This window comes from Oncorhynchus mykiss, chromosome 31 (assembly GCF_013265735.2).
Source record: "Oncorhynchus mykiss isolate Arlee chromosome 31, USDA_OmykA_1.1, whole genome shotgun sequence".
NCBI lineage: Eukaryota > Metazoa > Chordata > Actinopteri > Salmoniformes > Salmonidae > Oncorhynchus > Oncorhynchus mykiss.
The window spans coordinates 17718180-17736156 of NC_050571.1; the positions used below are offsets into that span (position 1 = coordinate 17718180).

Genomic DNA, 17977 nt, shown 5'->3' on the forward strand with positions numbered 1-17977 from the left:
GCTAGTGAGGGAGGTAAGAGTCTCCAGCTTGTGATTTTTGCAGTTCGTTCCAGTCATTGGCAGCAGAGAACTGAAAGGAGAGGCGGCCAAAGGATCCAGGGGAGGACCGAGGCTGGGAAGGAGAGGTGGAGAGGAGTAGGTGTATCTGGAACATCCAGGACATTGGGGTCCTGCGGAGGGCTATCCTCTTAGGTTAAGGAGGACAGATGCAGGCTGAGGGCTAAGCTGAGTGAAGCAGTGACAGAGGCCCAGAGGCAGGGGAAGGAGAGGAAGTGTCTGCAGGGCCTGCTGGAGGAGCAGCTGAGCCTGGCCAGGCAGGAGGCTGCATGGAGGACCCTACATGTGGACGCACTGCAGGCAGAAGGACATAAGTTTACTGTCCAGCTTCAGGCACAAGCAACCCAGGCCAAAGACGTCATGGAGGAGAAGACGAGGCTTCATGAGAAACTGAAAAAAGTGTAGAAAGAAGTGCAGGAAGTCAGGAGGGAGAATGAGACCTTGGCGTTGGACATCGAAAGGCTTGAAAAGCACCTATTGAGGTACATAGGCAGGAGGTCACCTCTCGGTTGGCGCATGAGCTAGCTCTACAGAGGAGACCAAGACTCAGCTGAAGGTGAAGGAGAGCCATACACGTAGTTATGCTGCCTCGGGATTCCTGCGCAGGCACTTCAATAACCCATCAGAGGGCACAACACATACACTGACAGACAAGAATGCACACTTTTGTCCCATTTTTAACAAACTCACAAAAACATACTGCACAAATGCTGTTTGTAAGGCAAGCCTTCAGTCCAACTAGCCTCTCAATTACATATTGGTGGAAATACTGTATGCTGGATTGTCCTTACTGTAATAAAAACACAAACAAAGATGTCTTAATTTTATTTTTATATATGCTTCCACACTTTCACCTTTTAAAATTAAGCTATGTACACATTTAATCCTCTCCCACAGTAAATAAAGAAAATAATCAAAAATTGGGGAAAAAAAGGAAGGCAACACAGTGAAAAAGGTCAAGCACAACATACATTTTACAGTTCAAATTCTGAATCACCCAAAAAATAATTTAGCCTTGACAAATCTTGAACATTTTTGTATGTTGTCATTGAGTTATTATACTAGCCAAATAACCACAAGTCTGAAAATTATCAGAAATGTTTTGCTTTATATTTGATTTCCTCCAATAAATTATTCAGTTTAAAGTTTTGATAAAACATTAATGCTTGGTCTACCACAAAACAGGTGCTCTGGAATTCATATAAATAACAGACTGTGGGCTGATTACAATGAACGGGATTAAGCCTACAATACTACTGGACTGAATTGCACTTTTGGTAAAAAGTCCTGGAATAGTTCATATGTATTCCATTCAAGGTTTATCTATATTCAATAAATCACATTTGCAGTTAATAATTTAATCTGGGCCTGTGAAGTTGGCGTTTTTTGGGACTTGAAATACATTATTTCCCCCCCCCCTCATCAGTGCTCGACTTGGGCAGGAGCTAACCGGAGTATAAATGCCAGCACCTCAAGTTTTCTACTGCTTGAGCTCCTGTTCCTCTTACAGAATATTAGCTCAAAAGTATTGAGGAGCTCCTGCATCTAAATGTAAACAGAACCAGCACCCAAAATGAGTACTGCCACCCATCTCAGTCAAGTCAAGCACTGCCCCTTATACTACCTTTGATTAAGAAGATTGGAGAGGTCTATAGCTCCACATACATGGTCTTCCCAATCAAATTGCAATTCTGAAAGTAAGGCAACATTCATACTTGTGTGTCCTCTTATTCAATATGAATTGAAATGTGAGGCACACAACTAATACATTTCATTAGAAGATTCTGGTTTTCCCCTTAAAGAAAACCAGGTCCCACTCCCTGTTGAAGTTAAAACAAAACCATTGACATATTTAGCATGTATAATACAAACCACTGCTCTTTGTCCAAAATATATTGTCAAGGAAAGTAGAGAAATCAGCCCTTATGAACTCAAAACCCCATGAGGTATATACTAGAAAATTGTGCAGACACCATATTTTTTTGTAATCTGTTATGCAATTTAAGTGACACTAGGTAAGGCAAAATGCTGTTATTTCACGAGAATCCCATTTTGTAGTTCATCTGGACAACATACAACGTAATTATTGATTGAGGTATTGATAGGTCCTAAACTTGAGTAGAGAATTGAGGAGTGGCCAATTTAGGTGCAATTGATAGAACATACTTCATCCGAATTGGCTCGTTTAAGTTTGACGGTGTCGATCATTATGTGCATTCTGTGGATTCTTGACCAGTGCGTCTGGCTGCCTGAGAGAAGCCCTGAGAAGCAGCATGCAGCTCACAGTAAGCCCATGTTTACTAGAGTATCAGGACTGGGCAGATTTGGCTCCTCTTAAACAGTACAGTGTTACTTTCGTATTGTATTACTCGTCACATAGATACTATGTATTAGTAATATTGTTGGGGGGTACATCTCATCTTAATATTATTTAGTGATCATTTCTAAAATAAAAAACACCTTCCTAACTTACACCAGTTCCTAACTGCACATGAAAACTAGCAAGCGTCCGTGCCAGGAGAAACATTTAAAAAAGAGTGCAATCATTGGGATCAATCAGACTAAAGAATGGATGGCTGCCTAAGATCACCCTGCAGCCTAGCCTGGGCCCTACTAAAACCATCTGTAGGTTCTATTATAGTCCACTAGCCTGGGCCCTACTAAAACCATCTTTAGGTTCTATTATAGTCCACTAGCCTGGCCCCTACTAAAACCTTCTGTAGGTCCATTATAGTCCACTAGACTGGGCCCTACTAAAACCATCTTTAGGTTCTATTATAGTCCACTAACCTGGGCCCTACTTAAACCATCTTTAGGTTCTATTATAGTCCACTAGCCTGGGCCCTACTTAAACCATCTTTAGGTTCTATTATAGTCCACTAGCCTGGGCCCTACTTAAACCATCTTTAGGTTCTATTATAGTCCACTAGCCTGGGCCCTACTTAAACCATCTTTAGGTTCTATTATAGTCCACTAGCCTGGGTCCTACTTAAACCATCTTTAGGTTCTATTATAGTCCACTAGCCTGGGCCCTACTAAAACCATCTGTAGGTTCTATTATAGTCCACTAGCCTGGGCCCTAGTAAAACCTTCTGTAGGTTCTATTATAGTCCACTAGCCTGGCCCCTACTAAAACCACCTGTAGGTCCATTATAGTCCACTAGCCTGGGCCCTACTAAAACCATCTGTAGGTTCTATTATAGTCCACTCGCCTGGGCCCTAGTAAAACCATCTGTAGGTTCTATTATAGTCCACTAGCCTGGGCCCTACTAAAACCACCTGTAGGTCCATTATAGTCCACTAGCCTGGGCCCTAGTAAAACCTTCTGTAGGTTCTATTATAGTCCACTAGCCTGGGCCCTACTAAAACCACCTGTAGGTCCATTATAGTCCACTAGCCTGGGCCCTAGTAAAACCATCTGTAGGTTCTATTATAGTCCACTAGCCTGGCCCCTACTAAAACCACCTGTAGGTCCATTATAGTCCACTAGCCTGGGCCCTACTAAAACCATCTGTAGGTTCTATTATAGTCCACTAGCCTGGGCCCTACTAAAACCACCTGTAGGTCGATTATAGTCCACTAGCCTGGGCCCTACTAAAACCATCTGTAGGTTCTATTATAGTCCACTAGCCTGGGCCCTAGTAAAACCTTCTGTAGGTCCATTATAGTCCACTAGCCTGGCCCCTAAAACAATCTGTAGGTTCTATTATAGTCCACTAGCCTGGCCCCTACTAAAACCATCTGTAGGTTCTATTATAGTCCACTAGCCTGGCCCCTACTAAAACCTTCTGTAGGTTCTATTATAGTCCACTAGCCTGGCCCCTACTAAAACCACCTGTAGGTTATATTATAGTCCACTAGCCTGGGCCCTACTAAAACCATCTGTAGGTTCTATTATAGTCCACTAGCCTGGGCCCTACTAAAACCATCTGTAGGTTCTATTATAGTCCACTAGCCTGGGCCCTACTATCATATCGTTGATTCATGTTTTCATAGTTTTTTTTTACTGTCATCTCTGATGGATGGCCCCTATTAGGACAACAGTTGCTGCGGACTCACGTCTTTGAGCCTTCCACTGTCAGGGTTTGTCATTAGGAGATGGATTGAAGATAATTACCGTGTTATCAACTAAAGATTACAATGACCTACTCTGACCCAAGAGTCTATCCAAAGCTAAGCAATAAACCAACATATTATGGAATTAGTTAAGTATGGTGTCAGAAACAAGACCACTACAAAATAAATGTTAACTGAATAACCCCAGCAAAATAATCTTTATTTTTATATTCTAATCCCTAAAATATCATATAGGACATCTGTCTTTAAAAGCTTACAAATCCATTTCAAAGTTCCTGTAAGGTTTGGGGATTCTGTGTCGGGGAGAGTGTATTCCGTTTTGTGGACCACTCATCCTGATTTCCCAGGAAATTGCTCAGGTGTGCTACTGTGCTTATTAAAGAGGCTAATGGTGTGTTTAAGGTCCAATATACCATCATCTGACTAAGTGCATTGATTTCATACCTGCTGGCTGAAATAGATCTATGGTTTAACTAACAGTTCTCAGGTCACTCCTGTTGCGTGTGTGTGGGGGGGCTTTGTACAGTATATTGTTCCTATGTTTGAAGTTAAGAGAAGGGCAGAGTAATGGAATCTAGTTAAATATGCTTCTCTCACTATCATTCTCTCTCTGAATACTCCAAGGCCCCAACCAAAATCACTAGCATCACCACTACCTGTGCTTTGGCGCTGTCCCCCTGCCTGTCCCCTCATGCCTCCTCTGGTGCTGTCCCCCTGATTGTCTCCCTCATGCTTCCTCTGGTGCTGTCCCCTCATTCCTCCTCTGGTGCTGTCCCCCTGCCTGTCTCCCTCATGCCTCCTCTGGTGCTGTGGGCCTCTTCAGGTCACGGATCTGCTTGATCAGGTAAATCTTCTCGTCGCAGAACTGCTCGTCCTCGGAGCGGTCTCTCTGGAAACGGCTCAGGAAGTCCACCAGCTTGGCCTGATTCTTCAGCAGGATGTCCAGCACCGGCTGGGTCTTGTTGGGGTTGGCCACAAACACCTAAGACCAGACAGAACAGGGTTAATGGGGTACCTATAAATGATTTTTATGCTGCACAAGAATTGCCCTTCAGGGACAATAAAGATCTATTGAATTGAATGGTGCTACAGCATGACAATCTATTGTAGTCGGTCATCTGGTTAATGTACCTTAGTATACACTACCTGGTTAATGTACCTTAGTATACACTGAGTGTACAAAACATTAGGAACACATGCTCTTTCCATAACATAGACTGACCAGGTGAATCCAGGTGAAAGCTATGACCCCTTACTGACGTCACTTCATAAATCCACTCCAAATCAGTGTAGATGAAGTGGAGGAGGCTGGTTAAAGAAGGATTTTATTTTTTTCTTCAATTTAAAGTTATTAAGTTCTCTTGTTTTTCAAATCAACCAACACAACACATTTCACATTCACAGATGTGACAGGCTTAAAAAAATTTAAAATAAGTTATATATACAGTGCCTTGCGAAAGTATTCGGCCCCCTTGAACTTTGCGACCTTTTGCCACATTTCAGGCTTCAAACATAAAGATATAAAACTGTATTTTTTTGTGAAGAATCAACAACAAGTGGGACACAATCATGAAGTGGAATGACATTTATTGGATATTTCAAACTTTTTTAACAAATCAAAAACTGAAAAATTGTGCGTGCAAAATTATTCAGCCCCCTTAAGTTAATACTTTGTAGCGCCACCTTTTTCTGCGATTACAGCTGTAAGTCGCTTGGGGTATGTCTATCAGTTTAGCACATCGAGAGACTGACATTTTTTCCCATTCCTCCTTGCAAAACAGCTCGAGCTCAGTGAGGTTGGATGGAGAGCATTTATGTTTGAAGCCTGAAATGTGGCAAAAGGTTGCAAAGTTCAAGGGGGCCGAATACTTTCGCAATGCACTGTATAAAGTGGGGAAAAAAAGTATTTAATTTAGTCAGCCACCAATTGTGCAAGTTCTCCCACTTAAAAAGATGAGAGGCCTGTAGTTTTCATCATAGGTACACTTCAACTATGACAGACTAAATTAGAAAACAAAAATCCAGAAAATCACATTGTAGGACTTTTAATTTATTTATTTTGGTTTTGGGCTTCTACACCTGCATTGCTTGCTGTTTGGGGTTTTAGGCTAGGTTTCTGTACAGCACTTTGAGATATCAGCTGATGTACAAAGGGCTATATAAATCAATTTGATTATTAAATACATTTGATATATCAGCTGTACATCAGCTGATATCTCAAAGTGGTGTGTGTGTGTGTGTGTGTAATATATATATATATACATACATACATACATACATACATACATACATACATACACACACACACACACACACATATATATATACACACACATATATACATATATACGTACATACATACACACACACACACCACTTACAGCAAGCAATATATACATACATATATACATACATACATACATACATACAGAACAATTAAAAAATAAATATGTATATAAAACTTGCAGCAGCACTATCAAGGTTGTTATTAGCTATTTCTAGCCTTCGCTGAGACGGCGAGCAAATCATTCGTTTTTAGATTTTACAGCACCTTACATCTGCACTTTTCCCTAATCTGCCCATTCACTCTGTCCAATTTTAAATATAGTTGAGTAGTGGAGACCAGAGTCTATCTAACTTGGGCTGTCTCTTGTGGAGGTCATAAGTGAGCTTTTCAAGAGGGAGAAAGTCAACAATCTGGTCAATCCACATTTTAAATTTAGGAGAGGTATTAGAGGCCCACAATATTAGTATACATTTCTTAGCAAAGTATGTAATAGTCATAAGCAAATTTTCTGCTGGACATTAAGATAGATACACGGGGTCATATCAAACTGTATATCTAGTATTTTCTGTGCAGTATGTATAGATTGCCAGGTTCTGGCAATCTCTCTAAAGTTCCAAAATACATGCATATAGGTTCCACTTTCAGAGGTATTTTTTTAATTTTACCCCTTTTTCTCCCCAATTTCGTGGTATCCAATTGTTGTAGTAGCTACTATCTTGTCTCATCGCTACAACTCCCGTACGGGCTCGGGAGAGACGAAGGTTGAAAGTCATGCGTCCTCCGATACACAACCCAACCAAGCCGCACTGCTTCTTAACACAGCGCACATCCAACCCGGAAGCCAGCCGCATCAATGCGCCGGAGGAAACACAGTGCACCTGGCCACCTTGGTTAGCGTACACTGCGCCCAGCCCGCCACAGGAGTCGCTGGTGCGCGATGAGACAAGGACACCCCTACCGACCAAGCCCTCCCTATTTACACAAAAGTGTAAATAGATTCTTTCATTTTTACATTAGTAGAGGAGCAGTATACCCTGTCGCAAACCTCCGCCCATAACTCATCACTAATAGTCAGACCAAGGTCCCTTTCCCAGATTATTTTCAAAGGAGTAAAGGAGGAGCCTATAGATATGATATTTAGCCTTTAATTGATTGTGCTGTGACAAGAAGGGTTTCAACTTCATTCAACTGAGTTCTAAACCTCCTCTTGGAAGTAAATGAGGAAATTACATGTCTAATTTAAAGTTTTTTTTTTTTTTATGTGATCTTGGCACATTGAATTCACTGCAGAGCTCGAGAGGATTTCAGTGTAGTGGTTTTCTGATGAAATAGGTCTGAAAAGGTCCTGATTCCTAGAGTATGCCAAAGATTAAAGTTGGCATCCCTCAGGGCTTTTGGCAAGTCTGGGTTGCCTACTATAGGCGAGTGAGAACATATTTGGGAGGAAATTCCCAGGTATTTCTTACAGTCCCTCCATGCTAGTAGGGTGCTGTAAATCACAACGGTTTTGGCTATGTTGCCCACTTCACTAAAGTTATTAATGAATATAATTGAGCTTAGGGGCAATGAACCACAGGATTGGGCTTCTATCTGAATAGCTGTTGACTTGTCTGTTTGTGATCCATGTTAGCATGTTGCGGATGTGGGCAGACCAGTAATACAATTGAAGGGGGGAAGGGCAAGACCACCCTTAGATTCAGGTTTCGATAGAGTGGAAAACTTGATCCTAGGTTTTTTTTGCCCGATATACATTTGGTGATGCTTTGGTTAGTTGTTTTGAAAAATGAAACTGGGAGATAGCATGGGAGCATCTGAAATAAGTAGTTCAGTCTAGGGAGGACGTTCATACGGATGACATTAATTCTTCCTACTAAGCTAATTGGGAGGGAGATCCAGGTTTGGAGATCGTTCTTGATTCAATCCAGGAGTGGGAGATAATTTTCCTTGAAAAGGCTATTTAGATCTGGTGTTATGAAGATCCCAAGGTATTGAAACCCCTGTGTCTTCCATTGGAAAGGACACAGTGTCTTCATAGAGCTGGTGAGTGTAATATTGAGCCAGTGGATTTGTTAAAATTGATCTTATAACCTGAAAACTTGCCATACTGAGCAATTGTGTCTAAAATGGGAGGGAGGGATTTCTCTGGGTTGGATATGTAAAGCAAGACATCAGCATAAAGCGAAATCTTGTGATGCAGGCCACCTGCAGAAACACCCATAATACTTGGATTGCTCATTATCAACTCTGCCAGCAGCTCCGCCCCCAACAAGTAGAGCAGCGGGGACAGCGAGCACCCTTGTCTTGTGCCCCGTTCCAGAGGGAATCTGTCAGAGTTCAGTCCATTAGTAGTCACCATGGCATTTGGATGAGAGTATAGTGATTTGATCCATTTAATACAATTTGGGCCCATATTGAACTTTAATTCTGAAAACAGAAAGCCTTCTACAATGAAGCCAGCAGGACAGGGGTGTGGAACACATTCTCAGCATCCAGTGAAGCCAGCAGGACAGGGGTGTGGAACACATTCTCAGCATCCAGTGAAGCCAGCAGGACAGGGGTCTTCTGTGCGTTTACTTGATCTATAATATCAAAAAGACGGTGAATGTTATCAGAAGAGTATCTGTCACTAACAAATCCAGTTTGGTCCGCTTGTATTATTTTGGGAAGAAGAGTGTTTAGTCTTTTGGCGAGCAATTTGGTAATTCTTTTATAGTCGAAATCCAACAAGCTTATGGGCCGGAAGGACGAGCAGGATAGAGGGTCCTTGTCTTTTTTGAGCAACACTAATGCGAGCTGTGTGCATTCAGTCTGGGAGAACGCCGTTTTGCAAAAATCCTCCAGCATTGGCATAAAGATAGGGCTGAGCTGGGGCCAAAAAGATTTGTAGAATTCTCTGTGGAATCCATCTGGGCCTGGGGACTTGTTAGGTGGCATGGAGGTAATTGCCTCCAGGATATCCTCAGAAGTGAATGGGGAGTTGAGATCTTCTTGGTCGGTCTATGATAGTTTAGGTAGCGAGATTCCCTCTAGGAAAGAGTGGAGTTCTTCCTCCATGTGTTCTCTCAGAGATATATAGTTTGCAGTAAAAATCATGAAAAGTTAAATTGATATTTTTTGGGTCATATGTGACCTCGTCCTCTGCTGTTCGGATAGCCATGATTGTACGCTCTGACTGCTCATTTTTTAATTGGTAAGCAAGCAATCTACTAGGCCTATTGCTATACTCATGGTATTTCTGTTTAGTAAAGAAAATTGTAAAAATTCTCCCGAGTGTAGTCCAAATTCAGTTTGGCTTTGGCTGCTTTAAGTTGACTCCAGGAGGTGCTGTCTGGGGATTGTTTATGTATTCTTTCACAGCATTCCAGCTCCCTCTCAAGATTTAGCCTGTGTGCTTCCATTGCTTTTTTCTTAAAGGAAGCATATGTAATTAGATGACCTCTTAGTGTGGCTTTAGCAGCGTCCCACATTGTGGCCGGAGAAACAGGAGAATCTTTGTTGTCTTGTGTGTAGTGGTCTATCCATGTAGTTACCAATGTATGGAACACTTTGTTTGATAACATGGGAGGTGTTGAATTTCCAGCTCTTTGACCTCGGGATGTTTTTGCAGAGGTCAAAGCGGAGGTGGACAAAGGCGTGATCTGAAAGTGCTTTGGGTCCGATTGTAAACGTGGATGAATTTATTCAACTCTTTGGGATAAAAATGTAATCTAAACGGGAGTAGGTGTTATGGACATTAGAGTAGTATGTATAGTCCATAGATGAGCTATTAGTCTCTCTCCAGATATCTATCAGTCCCATCTCTTTAGTAAGAGAGTTCAACATCTTTGCAGATCTAGGATTTGTGGTGGGGACTTGAGATGATTTGTCTAGGGTTGGGTTAAGGGTACAATTAAAATCTCCGTCCACCACGCCAAAGGAGACACAATGCTCATTGAACAGGGTTATCATTTTTGACATGAAAGCAGGAGTATCTGTGTTAGGGGCATATATATTTAAGATAGTAATTGGTTGCCCATACAGTGACCCAGTTATCAAAATAAATCTCCCCTCCGGATCAGATATGTTTTTGTCAATTACGAATGGAACATTCTTATGGATAAGTATGGCTGTGCCTCTACTGTTTGATTTGAAAGATGAGAAATACACCTGTCCCACCCAAGCTCTGCGGAGTTTGGCATGTTCAGCATCACAGAGGTGTTTTTTAGAGCACATAGTATCTTTTTCCGTTTTATTGCATGACCTAGACCATGGCAGTTCCATGTCAATAGATTTAAGGTACTAGTCGTCGTCATCAAACTTTAGTGAAAGTGGATAATAGTTACTACTGCGTTCACATAAAAGGAAAATAAATGGTGTACATAAAATAATAATCTCTGAACACCCCAGCCGAGTTCCCAAACAACTCAACACATCCCCGTTGGATCTATTACCCCCCCCCCCCCCCCCCCCCCGCTCAGTCTCAATTCTGTGTTCCGAAAAAAACGGGAACAGTTAGTAACGCATAGCGTCTCCCTCTCCCCACCAAAGAAAGGCTTCACCCTCTCCTCTCCGCATTGAGTAAATTACAACGTAGCCCTCGTCCAGACCACATTAAAAGAGGGAGAAAATAAAATCAATAGCCCAGCCTATATACCTCCCCAAGGGACATAATAATTACGACAAAAGGGGGAAATAAAAGTAGGCTGAAACATTAGTAGGCCTAGGTTAGGCTATAGAGCATATCCCTCTCAGCTAAAGGAAAATAAATATAGATTGGACGGCTATAATGACATTTAGCGGGGCGGGTGGGTCTTTGGATATTGGGTATATGTTGTCTTACCTCCTTTAGTAATAGCATTAATCACAGTTAGTCATTGGTCCGTTTCTCATTGACCAGGATTGTCTTTCAAAAAACATTTTGCCTCTTCAGGAGTTTTGAAGTGTCGCAGGGCTCCTTGGTGAAGAATCATGAGCTCGTTTGGGTATTTGAATTCCCTGAAGATGCCTCGGTCAATGGAGTATTTCTTCACCTCGTCAAACTCACAGCGCTTTCAGCGTATTCCAGCTGACAGGTCCTGGTGTAAAGTGCGTTTGGCGTTTCCCACTGTGATGGTGTTGAATTTCGCTGCCTGTAGGACTCGTTCCTTGTCGGTGAATCTCAGGAAACTTATGGTGATTGGGCGCGGAGGTTGTCTGGCTGGTGGGGGCCTCAGTGCTCGGTGAGCTCTCGAGTTCTATGGGCCTGTTGGTGGACAGATGGAGTCACTCGGGAAGTTTGTCTTGCAGGTAGCGGATCAGTGGCATGTTTCCCTTATTCCTTCGCCCCCTGTTTTCCAGGTCCTCTGTTTTCTCTTCCAGATGCTCTATTTTATTTTTAGCACATGCTATTGTTTCCATGGCATCTGTTCCATGGATAGGATTCGCCCCTCTGCCTCCTCCAGGCGCACCGCGTTTATGGTTATCTTGTTGTTGTCAGGCAAAGCGTTTTCCAGGATTGTCACCTTGCCCCCTATCGCACTGAGCGGAGAGTTAATGGCATCTAATTTAATGTTGAGTTCTGTACGTTGGGATCTCAACTCAGAAAGGATGTCTTCGACAGAGTGCGAGGTTGGCAATCGTTGGGCCTCGGGGGGGAACGGGTCCTCTTGCTCCTGGCTAATGGCGCTAGCTTTTTCTGAAGCTAGCTTCTTCTTGGAGGCTTTTTCTGTCGCTAATGCTCAAGTCCGGGTAAAAATGTCACCTGTAGTGTCGCCTTTTGTAGCCACCAGGACTTTTTTACTAAAGCTAAAGGAGTTTAAACTTGAAGTGGAGGTAAGAATAGGAATTGGAAACTACTTGTGCGAAGCTCTTAGTTCACGCGGCCATCTCGTTCAAGGGTCATGTGATTCCCCCCCAAAGAAGGATTTTTAGACAATTAAGACATGGATTGTGTATGTGTGCCATTCAGACGGTGAATGGGCAAGACAAAATATTTAAGTGCCTTTGAACGGGGTATGGTAGTAGGTGCCAGGTGCACTGGTTTGTGTCAAGAACAAACACTGCTGGGTTTTTCTACGCTCAACAGTTTCCTGTGTGTATCAAGAATGGTCCACCACCCAAAGGACATCCAGCCAACTTAACAACTGCATTGAAGTCAACATGGTCCAGCATCCCTTTGGAACGGTTTCAACACCTTGTAGAGTCCATGCCCTGACAAATTGAGGCTGTTCTGAGGGCAAATGTGGGGTGCAACTCAAGGAAGGTGTTGTTAATGTTTTGTACACTCCGTATATGCTAATTGGTTCATTTCTTAACAAAATACAATACTACAACCATATTAAGTTATAATTAAGTATTTAAAGGCATGAATATTTATGCATCCTCTATAAAGACAGAATTGTAGATTAGGGGATGTAAATGTTAATAACATGTATTTTAGATGAAGTAACCCAAAACAGTGGAAAATAGGACAGGCCGAGAATGAGGCCAGAATCTGCACCCTCAGCCTGCACCCTCCAAGAACACAACATGTCTACACACCTTGAAGACGTGGAAGGCCTCAAACTGGATGTTGCGGCTGTTGTCTCTCAGCATGTTCATCATCAGCTTCAAGTTCTCAGCCCGGCTGATGTACTTGGTCATCACAGTGAAGTTGTGTCTGTCCAGAAGAAGCTCTCCCAGGAGCTGCAAAACACTTTGTTTAGTAATAGAAAAAGGGTCATAATTGTTTTTAGGATAAGTTAGGAAGATACAGTGCATTCTAAAAGTATTCAGACCTTCATTTTTTCCACTTTGTTACAACCTTGTTCGAAAATTGATTCAAATTATTTTTTCCCATCAATCTACACACAATACCACATAACAAAGGTGAACAGGTTTTTAGAATTCTTGCAAATTTATTTAAAAAATAAATAAAAAGGCACACACCGGTCTATATAAAAGTCCCACAGTTGACAGTGCATGTCAGAGCAAAAACCCAAGCCATGAGGTTGAAGGAATTGTCCATAGAGCTGAGAGACAGGATTGTGTCGAGGCACAGATATGGGGAAGGGTACCGAAACATTTCTGCAGCATTCAAGATCACCAAGAACATAGCGGCCTCCATCATTCTTAAATGGAAGAAGTTCGCAACCACCAAGACTCTTCCTAAAGCTGGCCGCACGGCAAACTGAGCAATCGGAGGAGAAGGGCATTGGTCAGGGAGGTGACCAAGAACCAATGGTCACTCTGACAGAGCTCCAGAGTTCCAGAGTTCCTCTGTGGAGATGGGAGAACCTTCCAGAAGGACAACCATCTCTGCAGCACTCCACCAATCATGCCTTTATGGTAGAGGGGGGCAGATGGAAGCCACTCCTCAGTAAAATGCACATGACAGCCTGCTTGGAGTTTGCCAAAAGGACTCTAAGATCTTGAAAAAACAAATTCTCTGGTCTGATTAAACCAAGATTGAACCCTTTGGCCTGAATGCCAAGTGTCAGGTCTGGAGGAAACCAGGCACCATCGCTACAGTGAAGCATGGTGGTGGCAGCATCATGCTGTGGAGATGTTTGTCAGCAGCAGAGACTGGGAGAATAATCAAGATCGAGGGAAAGATGAACGGAGCAATGTACAGGGAGATCCTTGATGAAAACTTGCTCCAGAGTGCTCAGGACCTCAGACTGGGGTGAAGGTTCACCTTCCAACAGGACAACGACCCTAAGCACACAGCCAACACAACGCACACAGCCAACACAACGCTTCTGGAAAAGTCTCAATGTCCTTGAGTGGCCCTGCCAAAGCCCGGACTTAAACCTGATCGAACATCTCTGGAGAGACCTGAAAATAGCTGTGCAGCGACACTCACCATCCAATCTAACAGAGCGTGAGAGGATCTGCATAGAATGGGAGACTCTCCAAATACAGGTGTGCCAAGCTTGTAGCGTCATACGTAAGGAGAATCGACTATGTAATCGCTGCCAATGGTGCTTCAACAAAGTACTGAGTAAAGGTCTGAATACTTACGTAAATGAAATATTGCCATTTTTATTTATTTTTTCATTTGTAAACATAACTTGTTTTTGTCTTTATGGTGTATTGTGTGTAGATTAATGAGGGGGAAAACTATTTAATCCATTTTAGAATAAGGCTGTAACAATGTGAAAAAAGTGAAGAGGTCTGAATACTTTCAAATGCACTGTATTTCTGTTACAGAAGAAATTCATCAATGAATCACGTGAGGTCAAAACTAACTTAAAATGTTGGGTTTGGTGATAGTGATAACAGAAAGTACCTTTAGGGACTGCCGTTTGGTGACATAATTCTCGGAATGCAGTAGCTTCTCATATTCTGTAAACACCCGGTCATAATTGGTCTCCAGAAAATCTGCACACATAATCTTGTGTCTCGTGAGAAGATCCTAGCAACACATTTGAGAGAAAAGAACAGGATATTACATAACATACTAAGCACAGGGGATGTACACAGTACATCAAGCTGCTTCACACTACAGAAACAGGAGATACGTTCCTGCCCTATGGGCCATTCTGGCTCCGACAAGGCTTGCTTTATATTAAGCGCTAAACACACAGGACATAAAGCCATGAGAACAGCAGCCATTTACCTTGAACGAAGCAAAAGCGTCTGAGGCGATGTCAAAGGTGGAGAACTCTACATAGCGGAAGAAGCAGTAGAAGTCTTCCGAGAAGAGAATTGTGCGGGCCAGGGGCTCATGACGCAGGCTCTCCCTTAACATCACCCCACAGTTCAGAGCCACCTCTGCACTCTCGTACCTGCAATGTTGGGATTCATGCCACAACTCAACACTACTGTGTGGGTGTGTTTTGTTGGGGATTAAGAATGATTCATATAGTATATGTTGAGGCTGTATGCATGGGGGTCTGTAAATGAACAAACAAGTGAGTTAAGAGACTACAATGTCACTTAATGGGTACATACCTAACAAAAAAATATATAAATCCATGCTTCTTGCTTATCTAGCTGATCTAACAGATGGCAGATGGGCAGCTTTGAGACTCACCCTTTCAGCAGCATGAAGAGGATCTGTGGGTGTGAGGAGATATACTCAACCGTGGGCGTACGGGTGCCAATCTGGCGCCGCACAATGTTGCTGAACAGATGCACCACATCCTTCTTTCCCTGGAGGACAACAATGAGAAACATTACAATCAATGAAGGAGGGTGATATGCACATCCCCCCCAAAAAAGCTGATAAAGGTATGAGAGGCCCACAACACAGAATCTTGTGGCTCCCCAAGTCCCTCTGCATTTGGGTGTAGGACTAAAGCTCTGTGGAGCAGAAATATTCTGTGAGTGGACCTCTCAAACGCTACAATCAATCAGTGGTGTGTGTGATGGGTGATCACAGTGTCTTTATACTCCTCCCTCTTCTGTATTGATTTGAACTATCCACTACTCTAGCATGAAAAATCTATTTCACCCCCAGTATAAAACCAATGGCTAGAACATTTCCCTACCTCAAAATCAATCCTCTGCAGGTTTGCGATGAGAGCAATGAGGAGGTTGGTGTTGTACAGCTCCTGGGCAAGTTGGGCCACAGCCTCCGTTTGGGGCTCCTTGTCCCCTGAACCACACAGCACCTCTTTCAGAGATGATAGGTTCTTAGACACCTCCTCTGCAACCTGGAGACAAGAAAATATGAGGGAACAGCACTTAGTTAATAAAGCCTGAAAGGGCACTCTATGCCCTATAATATAGTGAATTACTTTTAACCAGAACCCATATGAGTCTCTGGTCAAAAGTAGCACATTATGTACACATCGAATGACTCACAACATTGCTATATGAAGTTGCAGTCTGGATGCTCATATGTGAAAGATCAACTTTAACCAACAAATGCCCACAGACAAATTCTACTGTGCTCTCAAAACAGCAGTCCACCGGTATCACCTGACCTTTTCACATTTTTTGCTTTCTGCCGCATCCAGCTTTTCCAAGTAAGCTACGTTCTCCTTCAGACTCTTCACAATCTCCGCAGGGTTCTTCTGAGACTTCCCAAAGGGGAACGGCATAGTGACAAGGAGATGAGTCTGGTTGTAGCGTAGAAGGCACCGCTTTCCCTTTGGAAAATTGATAAATTATGAGTTATTACATCAATACACTGCTTTGATATTAAGAAACTACAGGTCTGACAGATCATCATGACAGCAACAGCTCTGCAACTTGGCCTTTTCCTTCACTGAAAGATTCACATTTTAAGTGATGTTGTTACACTTAACAGCACTCCATGGTAACTAACAGATCAATTCCTATCCTGACAATGACACTATGCATCCCTGTAGGCCACATTGTCAGTTACATAACTCGTGGTCAGATAATAGAAAACAGAATGATCAGATCCTAGCAATCAACTGGGTCAAATCTAATGCAGGTAGATATTGAGTTAGAATGCAGGTGACTCTCTGTAACGTTACTGGGCTAGTTCCCACCTATAGCCACAGAGAAACTATTATATGGGTCATAAATGCTTATCCAAAGTAATATCCGGTGTGTCACTCAATAGACCGTGCCAATGGGTTTATTGAGGATTCGTTTGTGCGGATGTTGGATAGCTAGCTACTCTTCTTTTGGCTAGCTACTCTACAATTGTCAGACAGTTGCTAACGTTAGCTGTTAGTTGGCTTTCTTGCAAGCTAACAGTCAGGATAACTAACGTTAAGCAGCTAGCTGTCAGTGGAATATAGATTAATACACAAATTAAAGGAAAGAGCGATTAGCAAACTCGCAGCTGAATTGCTAGCTAGTGAGTTTAGCAAGCAAGCTAACGTTAGCACGCTAGAATTTTTTGACACTCACCAAGCTTAGAAGGCGACTTCGAGTTTTTTTTTAGATCCTGTGGGAAGTGTAGGATATTTAAAGGTAACTTATACTACACCTATACACCACACCTATTTAAGAACTGCATATCTATTTTCTCGTGACCTAAAAAGTATTTATGCTGGCTAATTATTGTCAGACAACTTCCCTATCTCCTAGTTCTAGGGAAGAGGGTCGGGTATGTTATGACATACTATTTAAACCAATCATACCGAAACGATGGAACGACACGCCCCCAAGTACCCGAACCAAAACAAATGCAACAAAGTTGCATTGATATGGTTAAATGTATCAAAAAGTATAATTTCTTCCGATTACAGGAACAAATGTATTTATTTGAGGATACATTATAGCACAGCCTGGTGTCATAGACTAGACGTAACCAGCCATAGCAAGCATTTATGTACCAGTTGCAATACATTTGGAACCTTATTTGAAAAGCTTAAAGTAAGTGGTATCAAATACCAAATACCTATTCACACCTGTAAATAAAGTGTCTTTGCAGCTATTATAGGCCTACGTAATGACAAAACAGTATTGGCAAAACATATCCATCTATCTAAGAGTACTGACATTTTCTAAGATGCAGAAACCAGGTTGTCCAGTTGTACACGCATGCTGTTTAAATAACTCATATTCTTACAAATACTTATTGGGGGCAAAAGTAGTGCACTAGTCATTTAATAGTGGTGTATTAGCGGACCGATATAGCATCTGTAGTGAGGGCAAAAATATATATTTTTCAGCCCCCAGGACTGTAAGTTA

At 42.3% G+C, this 17977-nt stretch overlaps 1 protein-coding gene across 2 annotated transcripts; it reads right to left on the bottom strand.

Annotated features, from left to right (window-relative positions):
• Positions 1-869: 869 nt before the first annotated feature.
• Positions 870-17401, bottom strand: cab39l1 (calcium binding protein 39, like 1). 2 transcript variants are annotated; one of them, XM_021583466.2, is made up of 8 exons: positions 17192-17401; positions 16291-16455; positions 15853-16017; positions 15396-15514; positions 14979-15147; positions 14649-14774; positions 12920-13063; positions 870-5116 (listed from the first exon to the last, which is right to left on the bottom strand). In XM_021583466.2, exons 2-8 carry the CDS (start codon positions 16405-16407, stop codon positions 4925-4927), a joined length of 1032 nt encoding a protein of 343 aa, XP_021439141.1. In that variant the 5' UTR covers positions 16408-16455; positions 17192-17401; the 3' UTR covers positions 870-4924. The 2 variants fall into 2 exon arrangements, with proteins under 2 accessions (XP_021439141.1, XP_036825673.1); XM_036969778.1 differs by lacking the exon at positions 870-5116 and adding an exon at positions 8788-9000.
• Positions 17402-17977: the final 576 nt, after the last annotated feature.